The sequence below is a fragment of the Chiloscyllium punctatum genome, chromosome 46, assembly GCF_047496795.1.
Source record: "Chiloscyllium punctatum isolate Juve2018m chromosome 46, sChiPun1.3, whole genome shotgun sequence".
NCBI classification, from domain to species: domain Eukaryota; kingdom Metazoa; phylum Chordata; class Chondrichthyes; order Orectolobiformes; family Hemiscylliidae; genus Chiloscyllium; species Chiloscyllium punctatum.
This window is the reverse complement of record NC_092784.1, coordinates 55,892,091-55,904,667: the sequence shown is the minus strand read 5'-3', so window position 1 is coordinate 55,904,667 and position 12,577 is coordinate 55,892,091. Positions and strand designations below refer to the sequence as shown.

Sequence of the window (12,577 nt, the reverse complement as noted above, 5' to 3'; positions counted from 1 at the left end):
TTCATCAAAGAGAATAGTCAGCCTCCAGAGCTGGATGGGTGACCAAAAGAACTCACTCAAAAAGATAGGGTTTTGCGAGAATCAGAAAGTAAGAGAGAGAAGCAACAAGAGAGGGATGGAGGGAAGGAATTTTAGAACGTAAGGCTGAGACAACTAAATTGTATGATGATGAAAAGTAAAAAGGCCAGAATTGCAGATGTGTGGAAATACTGTAGGTCTGGAAGAGAGTTGAGGGAGGAGGGGGTGCTCTTGGAAAAATACGGTCCCTTTTGCATTAGATGAATGTTTGTTCTCCTAATATTTTAAAATGAGACGCCTCATTGACTCTGCTGGTCTGCGTTGCTGCAATTTGCACACTGACACATGGCATGGGAGTATTTCTGCCATTCTCTGTCCCAACGAGACAGCGGTTAATGACGTGGTAATCTGAGAACAAAAATAGAGTTCTAACTGTGGCCTGGAATCACGTTTTTTGCAATAAGTCCATACTGGGAGCATTAACGCTGCCACTAGCTTTATGCTGCACCTGATTTTCTGCACTGAACTTGTGGGGAAAGAAAACGTCTCTTTTAAAGGGACAGAAGAAGGAGTGACACTATCAGTTTAAAAAAAAAGTCAACGCTGTATGGCAAGAAGCCGACTCTGTTTTGTGGGGAAGAGAAAAAGAAGCAAAGTTCAGGCCTCAAAGGGCCATAGCGGCTGCTGCGCAATGGAATGAGACTGCCTCGGAGGGGGTTGTGTAATCCCTCATTATCTGGGTGGATTATGATTAGTGGATCAGCCTATTTCCGCAGCAGTAGAGACAGAGGCTTGTGGAATGCAGCCGCTGGACTTTAAGGGTGGAAGAACAAGGCCCGAGGCCTGAATCAGCCTCATTGTGTAGCAGGTGACCTTGCGACCCTTTTCATTCCCCACAATGCTATGTTTTAGTCTTAATTCTTATGTCCACCAGGAGAAAACAAAAGGAGGCAAAATGGTCACCACAAAACAGCAATAGCAAGACTGCCTCTGTGGTATCGTTCATCATTTTCAATCATTTTTCACTTTCTCTTCAGAATGATGTATAGATTTATTTTGGACTAATTCCTCCCCCCCCCCCCCCAGCTCCACACCACTTCTGCCAACCTCCTCAGCAAAGTAAGCTCTTTCTGGTGGGTCAGCTGCTGAATAGTGACTGGGAGAAATCTGGGCCAAGTTCCCTGACATACAAAGACCAATTAAATGTCCCCATGGCCACACTGACCCATTCACTCCTAGCAACTTTGCAAATCGACAAATGACCAGGTCATCGCTTAACCCTTTTCAGCTCCTCCATTTGAGTAGCTGTTCTGTAATTACCCGTCCACACTATACCGCCTGACATGAATACATGAACTAAATGCCTGGTATTAATGTCTCTCTTTGTCAGTGGCTGCTGACAGGATATTTGATTATGGTTAAACAGGTGCCATCAATCACCAGTTCCCACTTCAACCTCCAACTCATATCAACAATACATTGTGCAACAATTGGGAGTCTCTGGGAACTGGGCACAAAATCAAAGTGAACACTGAGGAAGGGTAGCAGCAGAGGAACTATCTTATAGGCCGATCAGTCCTGTCAGGTGGGCACTCAAGATCCCACAACAGTACATAAAGAAGAGGAGAGGAGTTGTTGCCCTGTGTCCTGGGCCAATATTTATGCCCATCCAAATTCTGGTAGAGATCACCCTCAGGATATGTCCTCTGCTAATTTATTCACTTCACCGTTTGATGTGTTTATTCATCGGCATCCGATTTTTAACTCCAATATGACTGGAAAAAATGCTCCACAATGTTGTTTCCCATCACCTTCCTCCTGTAAGTAATGGAAACACGGTACCCTTCTGGATGGATTGTCCACCTATAAGCAGCCATTAAACCCTCGAAGTTCCACTCCTGTGCCAACATGTCAAAAACATGCCGGTTCCACCATTGGCCGCAGTTCATAATGCTGAGCGTAGGGCCCTTACCTGATCTAGGGTGACTGGTAAAAGGGCAGGGGTTATGACCTCTCAGGTTTCACTAGTGTTCCTAAAACAGATCATTTAATTGTTCATCACATTGTCATTTGTGGGGCCTTGCGTACAAATTGGCTGTCTGGTTTGAACTAGATGAAAGGGATCAGCGTAAGTAATCTTGTAAGAGAGTAGAACTTAGATTTAGTTTACTCTGGGGAGCCCCATGAACAGGCTCTGTTGGGGTTTGAGCTGCAATCTTCAAAGATTGATTGATGCATGAGCCCAGAATCCTGAGTAACAGGCTCTGTTACTACTCCAGTTCAGAACAATGTGATGTGATCAGGATGATTACTTCTTCAGCATTGACTGGATGGACCAAATGGCCATTATGTAATTCTTTCATATATAACTCATTCCATTGCAATAAAAATTACTTATGCTCTGTGAGTTTGCATGAGCGAATTCTTGTTATGTGCTGTATGACCAAGTTATGTAATTATTAATATTCCACATTGACTGTTAGCCATGACTCACTAGGTAGTGTGTTGTTGCTTCTGAATCACAATGTTCCAAGTTCAAGTCCCAGTCCTAGGGTTTGAGCACTGAAATCAAAGCTGACTCTCCAGCGCAGAACTGAGGGAATGTTGCACAGTTGGTGCTGTTTTTCAAATGTGAAAAGAAAGTGAGGATTACCTCCCTGCATGTGGGATGTAAAAGATCCCATGATGCTATTTCTTGGAAGAGGGGAGCTCTCCCTGTGCTCTGGCTAATATCATTCACAAAGAAAAAGGTTATTATTATCTCCTTACTGTTTGTGGGAACTTAGTGTGTGCAACATGGCTGTTTCCTGCATTGAGCTTGAGATGTCTAGTGTTGTGAAAATCTCTCAACGAATTCCAGTTTTTTTTAACGGCTTACAGTGGTGATCAATGAGGGGAGCTTTTGTTATTGCTAAAAATTAAACACCAACTGTGCAAGAACTTGAAGCCCTTTTAAAATCTGATGGTTGATGATGTAACCAGCAGGATTCCAAAGTGTGAAAGGGATGCAATCTGCCTCTTCTGCAAAACCCATTAACAAAGGAAAATAAGGCAAGCAAAGGGCTACCCTTAGCTTGGGTGCCATTCTGCTGCCTTCAAGCACTGAATCTAATAGCAGTGCTGACCAAAGCTGTTTCTCTCTCTCTTGCTCTCTCTCTCCAACTCTCTCTCTCTCTCTCTCTCTCTTTGCAGCTGCTCTCGAAGGGGCCTCACCTGAACACAGTTGCAGCCAACATCTGGAGTTCAGGAAACTGCCTTTATATTCTGTGACTAAACCCTGACTCACTTCAAACACAGTTTTACGACTAACACCAAACCTGTCCAACACCTCCACCACACAGAACCCCAACACCTCAACTTCTCACCCCCCCCACAAACACCTGCCACCTTCCTACCCTCCAACACCTCCCCCTCACACACTCCCAACAACTCTCTGTCCCAAGACACACCTTCCACCTTCCCAACCTCCAACACCTCCCTCCTGCACACACCCAACACCTCTCTGCCCCCAGTAAACACCTGCCACCTTCCCACCCTCTAACACCTCCCCCTCACACACTCCCAACAACTCTCTGTCCCCAAGACACACCCGTCATCTTCCTACCCTCCAACACCTCCCCCCACACACTCCCAAAATCTCTCTGTCCCCAACAAACACCTGCCACCTTCCCAATCTCCAACAGCTCCCCCTCGCACACTCCCAACACCTCTCTGTCCCCAATAAACACCAGTCACATTCCCCTACCTGTAACACCACCCTACTCCCTCCAAACCCCAGCCTCCTACACTCCAACACTTCTCCATGACTCCCCAACACATCCTCCCCCTCCCCCCAACCCCGAAACAAACCTGCCACACAATTCAACACCTACTCCCACCCCAAACATCTCCCTTGACTCTCCCAACATCCTTTCCCCAACCCCTCATACCTTTACCCCACAATGTTGCCACTCCAACACCAGTTCACTAATGTCTGTCAGGGCAGGAAATCTGCCATCCTTACCTGGTCTGGCTGACATCTGAATCCAAAACCACCGCAATGTGGTTGACTCTCAGCTGCCCTCTGAAATGGCCTAGCAAGCCACTCAGTTGTCTCTACACCATCTTCTCAAGGGCAAATAGGGATGGGCTATCAATTCTGGCCAGTCAGTGATGCCCAACTCCCACAAATGATTTAAATAAATACAGCAATGCCGCTCCCCACCTGACGACACCTCTCCCCCCATCCCTAGTCAACCTCCCCTCCACCCCACAACACCTCTCCCCCCATCCCCAGTCAACCTCCCTCCACCCCACAACACCTCTCCCCCCCAACCCCAGTAAACCTCCCTCCACCCCACAACACCTCTCCCCCCCAACCCCAGTAAACCTCCCTCCACCCCACAACACCTCTCTCCCCCACCCCCAGTAAACCTCACCTCCACCCCACAACACCTCTCCCCCCCAACCCCAGTAAACCTCCCTCCACCCCACAACACCTCTCTCCCCCACCCCCAGTAAACCTCACCTCCACCCCACAACACCTCTCCCCCCCATCCTCAGTCAACCTCCCCTCCACCCCACAACACCTCTCTCCCCCACCCCCAGTAAACCTCACCTCCACCCCACAACACCTCTCCCCCCCACCCCCAGTAAACCTCACCTCCACCCCACAACACCTCTCCCCCCACCCCCAGTAAACCTCACCTCCACCCCACAACACCTCTCCCCCCCCAACCCCAGTAAACCTCCCTCCACCCCACAACACCTCTCTCCCCCACCCCCAGTAAACCTCACCTCCACCCCACAACACCTCTCCCCCCCATCCTCAGTCAACCTCCCCTCCACCCCACAACAGCTCTCCCCCCCACCCCCAGTAAACCTCACCTCCACCCCACAACACCTCTCCCCCCCAACCCCAGTAAACCTCCCTCCACCCCACAACACCTCTCTCCCCCACCCCCAGTAAACCTCACCTCCACCCCACAACACCTCTCCCCCCATCCCCAGTAAACCTCACCTCCACCCCACAACACCTCTCCCCCCCAACCCCAGTAAACCTCCCTCCACCCCACAACACCTCTCTCCCCCACCCCCAGTAAACCTCACCTCCACCCCACAACACCTCTCCCCCCCACCCCCAGTAAACCTCACCTCCACCCCACAACACCTCTCCCCCCCAACCCCAGTAAACCTCCCTCCACCCCACAACACCTCTCTCCCCCACCCCCAGTAAACCTCACCTCCACCCCACAACACCTCTCCCCCCCACCCCCAGTAAACCTCACCTCCACCCCACAACACCTCTCTCCCCCACCCCCAGTAAACCTCACCTCCACCCCACAACACCTCTCCCCCCCACCCCCAGTAAACCTCACCTCCACCCCACAACACCTCTCTCCCCCACCCCCAGTAAACCTCACCTCCACCCCACAACACCTCTCCCCCCCACCCCCAGTAAACCTCACCTCCACCCCACAACACCTCTCCCCCCACCCCCAGTAAACCTCACCTCCACCCCACAACACCTCTCCCCCCATCCCCAGTCAACCTCCCCTCCACCCCACAACAGCTCTCCCCCCCACCCTCAGTAAACCTCCCTCCACCCCACAACACCTCTCCCCCCACCCCCGGTAAACCGCTCCATCCCACAACACCTCTCCCCCACCCCCCCATCAACTTCCCCTCCAACCCACAACGCCTCTCCCCCCCCCATTCCCAGTAAACCTCCCCACCCCACAACACTTCTGTCCCACCCCCAGTAAACCTCCCCTCCACCCCACAACACCTCTCCCCCCACCCCCAGTAAACCCCTCCAGCATACAACACCTCCCCCCAGCCCACAGTCAGTCCAGTCGATGGCTTGTCATTTACAGGCAGAACAATTGACGACCATGAGGTGACCTTTCACCTGGCTCAGTGGCAGTGAAATGTCAGAAGGAAATAGTTACCAGTCAAAAGTCTAAAACTGCCCTGAAATAAGCAGGGGAATGGGGGATAAGATGGGTTAACGAGCACCGTACTCTTTATCCTGGAACGTGAGTGGGTTTATTTAAGTGCATAGCCCTTTTAATTTGTTTCTTTTGGACATTTGCATGTAGTAAGGGGAGCAGTGCCTGTGGAGAACCTCTGGGCTGCTCCATGATTGTGCAGCTCCAAGGGAGCACTGGGCAAGAGACAGAAGAGTAGGTGGGGGTGGTGCTGAGGAAATGCAGCTGGCCCCGCGGATGCTTCAGCGCCCCGGTGGCTAGGGAGATGATAGTGTGGGAAAGTCCCCCTCATCCAGCCGCATTGCGACCCTGCCTGGACTCAGGGCTGCTTGATGAGAACAAGCTGTCTGATTTGTGTGTTTAACAGTTATGAGCCTGAGAAACCCAAGCTCCTCCACTTACTGCAGATTTATAACCAACGATGTTATCAGTTAAACGTTCCGTCACTGGCCTAATATAATTGTTCTAATTTTCCTTTGCTCATTTCCCCTCCTCCTGCAGAAACATCTCAATTCAGAAGTTAACCCTCATTTCATGCACCGAATTCTTTTCTGTCTCATTTCCTCCGTGCTGTTTAGAAAGTGCCCTTGGTTTTGACAACACAGGAGCAGGTTGTTGAGCCTGAAGGGCCAGTTGCCACATCACCCTTTTTATCTTACTCTATCAATATGTCATTCTATTCTCAGTGCTTCTCTCCCTTCCACGACAAAGTAAAATGCTATTTACCTCAACTACCATCCTTGGTAGTGACTTCCACATTCTTGTGACTGTCTGCCAACGTTTTGTGACAACCTTGTGTTTTTGCTTCCAAGTTTTGGTCTCTTTCCCTCTCTCTCTCTCTCTCGCTCTCTCTTAAGTGGAAGCCATATCTTCCTGTTGACCCTGCCATACCACCCTTAACCCCAAAGGCATCATTTCGTCAGTAGGGGGAGCTCCAAGGTGGAGTCAAGATTAGAGTGGTGCTGGAAAAGCACAGCAGGTCAGGCTGCATCTGAGGAGCTCAAAGGTGGAAGCTATTCTCAGAGGCTTTGATCCACGTGAGCCAAAGCATCAAACATCGAGAAGATGTTGGACCACAGGGAACACATTTGAAGATGTTGGACCACAGGGACTACATGTGATGGTGCCAGATCTGTTTTCAGTAAAAATGAGCAGAAGTACGTTTAGTGAGGTGAAGGATAAGCAGTGACTGAGAGTAGGAGCATTGAGAGACCCTGCCCCGAGTGATGAATGTTATAACTGTAGTATCTTCCTTCACTTGCAGCTGAAATGACGAATGAAAGAATATATACCTGAGACTTTCCAGGGCCGTATGTTTTGCTTGTTTGATTGGTTTATAGAAGAGTTTGAAGATTTGCCAGCTCTAAAAACTGACTGTCTTTGAGTAATTGTTGGCTCCATAACTTTTAATTGTATCTATCCCCAGGGCACACAAAGAGCTAATGCCCCTCATTCTGTTCTTGCTTTCTACAGATGTCGGCCTGGTTACCTTGGGGACTTGTGCCAGTTTCCTGACCCCTGCCAAAGGACACCATGTTTAAACGGAGGAATATGCTCCAGTTCAGTAGTTGATGGCACCACACAGTATTCATGCAGCTGTACGCGAGGGTTCCGAGGTAAGCTAGTGTCAGGTGTGGAGAAAATTAAACCTGGGGAGGCACAGAGTCCAGAACCAGGGGTCACTGTCTAAAGGCACGTGGTGGCACTGAGATGAGGAGAAATGCTTTCGTCCAGAGAGTGGTGAGACTGTGGGATTCTCTGCCACTGAGAACTGGCTGAGGCCAAAACATTGAACGTTTTCAAGGTGAAGTTAGATAGCGTTCTTCAGGCCAAAGAGATCAAAGGGCATGGGGAAAAAGCAGGAAGAGTGTACTAAATTGATGAACAGCCATGATCGTTTGAATGGTGGACTAGGTTTGAAAGGCTGAATGGCCTACTCCCATTCATATTTTCTGTGTTTCTACAAAGGCGATGCCACAGGGCAGTGGGCCATCAGCGCTTGGGAACATTGAGAGCAGTGGATTGGTGCACGAGACCTGTTTAAATCTGTACTTCACATGTGCCTCAATATGAGATGGAGAGGGAACGTGGAATGTGGTGTGTTGACTAAATTGGTCTCAGTTTAGACCAGAGCAGCTGATGGTCTAGGAGCAGATCCTGTGCCAGTTTATATTACCAAGAAGAAACTTGTGACTGAAAAGCTGCTTGTAGTGCTATGCTCACTCGTTCATCTCTTCTTTCCTAGCTTTACTGACCTTTGTGGGTCAGGCAAGTCTTCATTGCCTTATCAATTGCCCTCCACAGTCTCCTCCAGCTCCACTGTCTCCGGACCTCTGGCTTACTGTGTGTGCCGTACCTGGTTCACTAGGGTGGCCATGCAAGTTGACCAGAACCCAGACACCTCTATGACATGGGGTAGGCTCATCATGTACAGTATGACATTGGCATGAATGTGGTGATGGAATCCCATGAGGAGATTCTACCCAATTGGGAGAAATGTGCAGGGGGTGCAGAATTAAAAATGAGCTGACTCTTGCAATCCTACCCCATTGGAGATTGCTGTGGAAACAGAGGGGAACAAGCAAAGGCTCCTGCCAGAGCTTCCCTAAGATAAAAGGACCACTGGTCAAAATGCAGACCGTGCAGCCATCTGGTACAGATCGTGGGCGAAATCGAAGAATCTTTACAGTGTGAGAATGGGCCCTTCAACCCAACAAGTCCACACCGACCATCTGAAGAGTAACCCACCCAGACACATTCTCTTACCCTACATTTACCTCTGACTAATACACCTAACCTTCACAGGCCATGCTAAATTAGGTGCATAGGTGCATTAGTCAGAGGGAAATGGGTCTGAGTGGGTTACTCTTCGGAGGGTCGGTGTGGACTGGTTGGGCCGAAGGCCTATTTCCACACTGTAGGGAATCTAATCTAAAAAAGAGATCTAATCTATGGGCAATCTAGCGTGGCCAACTCACCTCACCTGCACCTCTTTGGACTGTGGGAGGAGACCAAGCACCCGGAGGAAACCCACGCAGGCACAGGGAGAATGTGCAAACACCACACAGACAGTCACCTGGAGCTGGGATTGAACCCAGGTAAAAATAAGTACTGCAGATGCTGGAATCCAGATTCTTGTTTAGAGTGGTGCTGGAAAAGCACAGCAGTTCAGGTAGCATCCGAGGACCAGGAAAATCAACGTTTCGGGCAAAAGCCCTTCATCAGGAATAGAGGTCCCTGGTGCTGTGAGGCAGCAGTGTTAACCACTAAACCACTGTGCCACTCTGTCCAGCTAAAAATTGGACTGTGCAGTAAAACCCCCACATTTGACTACCATTTCCTTCACGCAACCTATTCTTTTCTCTGCCTTCAACTATCAAGGCCTTAAACTCTACAAGTCTCTTTTCCAAAACCCATTTCTGTATATTCTTATTTATCTCTCTTTCTTTTCACTTTCTTTCCTTTTCTCTTGTCTTTCCTCTTCTCTCCCTCACCTGATTCCCTCTCTTTTTTTTTTCTCCCCCGCCCCTCATGAGAAAGAAAAATTGTGGGAATTGGTGGCTGACACAAGACTGTCCAGGAATCTCCTGGAGGGCAAGGTGAAAACAAAAGGAGCCTCCAAGGAAGGAGATCTGAAAGAAATTGCCTGTAACTTGCCCGAAGGAATGAGATTCAAGTTTCAGGGCCTGAAAGAAAGACAGGGATGGGTGATAAGAGACACAGCAATCAATGGTGGGGTGTAGCATGGCAGCTGGATGTTAGAAAAGCTGGGAAAGGTGGCAATGCACTTAACAGGATAAAATACAGAGGAAATCTAGTTGGCAGAGCAATTATTGTTCAAGTTCTGGGGTTGGTGGGGAAGAGAAGCTGAGCCTGGGAGAATCTCATTGTCCACATCTTATCCTCAATTTGATTTCAATTGTGAATATGTCATTAATTTATCCTGTTTCTTCGCTCTAAATCCAAGTAGATTTTAGCTCTTGTTACACATTAATTAGAGGTGTGAGCTTTTTGATTGCGTGATAATCCTGTTAATCCCTCCTTCTCTGTGTTCCATCTTGGACTCTTTACAGTCACTCCACTCCTCAGCCATGGCCAAACATGTTTCCCCTCCCTCTCGAAGTTGCTGGTGCTGGAAACCCTGTGTAACACACATGTGGGATTACACAGTGAACATTGGTAGGCTACTCTGCCACAGAGAGAGGGAATGTGCCATAACAGATGCCAATCCCATCTTCTCAGTCACAGGCACAGAATCACACAATCAGGACTGACCTCACCAGCTGATTTACTTACTTAAAGTTTTCCCTCATCCATTTGCAACTGAGACTGATTTTAATATCACAGTAGTAGCTAAAGTGAGTTTGCTCGTTGTTTGGTGAGGAATAAACCTACCATCATCCTTGTCTTACTTATAGAGTCATAGAGATGTACAGCATGGAAACAGACCCTTCGGTCCAACCCATCCATGCCGACCAGAAAACTTTAGCAATCTTAACTTTTCACCTGCAATGATTTTTAAACCCCAATCCAGGGATTCAAATGCAAAATCTAGAGTGATCTGTCCAATGCAGAACTGGGAGAGTGCAGCGCCCTTAGAAATGATATTGTTTAAACTGAGCACCCATTTGCCATCTCAGGTAGATACAGAACAGTATCAGATTGCTTAAAGAGCAAGAAAGTTCACCCCTGTGTCCTGTCCAATGTTTATCTCTCACTCAATATTCACCAATAATTGCATATTATCACATTGCTGCTTGTAGCAGCCTGTTGTGCACACATTCATTGCTACTTTTCCTACATTACTGCATGTCAGCACAGTCTAAGGCAGTGAAAGGTGCTGTACTAATAATGCAAGTCCTTCTCAAGCGACTTTCTGACAGTACTTAACATTCATTTTCTTCAGCATTTTGACAACCAGTAACTCTGAGTTTTCCCAGGAGAAGACCCTTTTACTTGAGGGTCTCCTTCTTCCCCTGGCTGAAGGCCTGCTGTTCCAAACACCACTTCTTTGCATTTCACTTCTAAATAGTTAAAACTGTAGCTGAATAAAATGAACATTTCTGATGAACTTGTGTGTTTATTCAGTGCTCTGTGCATCCCAAAGCAGAGAAGAGCAAATACACTTTGGGTGAAGAGGTTGGGGGAAATAAGTGCTCTGAATCATCTCTTGTTGACATTGTCTCTGGAAGGTGTGCAGTTTGGGCTGCCCCAACTCATCCCAACTAATACATTTAGTATTAACATTACCTGAGATACAGGCACCTACCTTAGAACACAAGAAGAAATTCTAGCCAATGTATATAATTGCTAAACTTTGAAATCAGAGCCTAGATTAAATGAGAAAGGAATGTTAGGGATCTAATTGAGATTGTGTGGGCAAAATTGTATCAGATTCTCAATATCCTTGAGTCAGAAATCTCTGGGTGTTTCTTCGTGGCTGTGTACACATGTATTGTCCCTATTGAGCCATACCGAACAGCAAGATCCCACTTTCAGCTTCTGATCTATGTTATATTGGTTAATCCCCATAGGAGGACAATCAGCAATTAGCCTCCATGTTCCTTTGGTATTGAATGGGATAACTCAAAGTCAGAAGTCAGACAACACCAGGTTAGAGTCCAACAGGTTTATTTGAAATCAGAAGCTTTTGGAGCGCTGCTCCTTCATCAGGTGAAGCACTTCATTTGATTGTGATTTCAAGTAAACCTGGTGTTGTGTGACTTCTGTCTTTGTCCATCCCAGTCCAACACCAGCATGTCCACATTATTGGATAAATCAGCCAGGGTTCCCATTCCTCACTGCCACCTAGCAGGCACTGCTGGAAGTGCAATTATTGAGGGTGGCCATATGATCACACAGTCTGCTGTCAACTTTCAGCTGAAAAGAATGGCCGTTTGGGTGAATTGCTGGAAGGTCCACTCGTACCTCGTACCATTTAAACAGAGAGAATTGTTCGGGATTCTTTACTTTAAAGTAATGACGCAGTAAGTTTTATAGTAAGAGAGTTTGCTGCTCTACTGCTGTCAGATGTGATGTTCTTTCTTTTATTCCTCAGGGGCTAACTGCTCACAGATAGATGCCTGTGCTACCAGCCCATGTGCAAATGGAGCTCGCTGTACAAACTGGAACAACCGCTACAACTGTACATGCCCGCCAGGATTCAGCGGGAAACACTGCCGCACGGACATTGACGAATGCAAAGTGCCCAACCTCTGCAAGCAAGGAGGCCTGTGTGTGAACACCCCTGGCTCATTCCATTGCCAGTGCCCAGCTGGCTACACAGGGCGACAATGTGAGAGTATCTATGTCCCCTGTGCCCCTTCACAGTGCCAGAATGGAGGGACCTGCCGGCAAACTGGGGACCTGACCTATGAGTGTGCCTGTTTACCAGGTAGGAATGTAATTTCTACCTCTTCACGGTGGTAAGGTCTTTCTACCAATGATACATGATTGAAAGCTTGACTAGTTAATCACACAGAACATAACAGCCAGATAAAAGCCATTCGTCCCAGCTAGTTAATGCTGGTACGAGTCTCTTTATGACTGCACTGACTAGTGACTGTACTTCAGCGTATTTTTCTTCTCCC

The 12,577-nt window shown here is 48.0% G+C and overlaps 1 protein-coding gene across 3 annotated transcripts in view; it reads left to right on the top strand.

Moving 5' to 3' along the window:
- The window catches only part of notch3 (notch receptor 3), a 244,330-nt gene that overhangs the window by 155,116 nt on the left and 76,637 nt on the right, over window positions 1-12,577 (top strand). For all 3 annotated transcript variants that reach the window (XM_072564315.1, XM_072564316.1, XM_072564314.1), the window contains exons 3-4: window positions 7,461-7,603; window positions 12,046-12,381. In XM_072564315.1, the coding sequence (XP_072420416.1) occupies window positions 7,461-7,603; window positions 12,046-12,381 (479 nt within the window). The remainder of the gene's footprint in view (window positions 1-7,460; window positions 7,604-12,045; window positions 12,382-12,577) is intronic.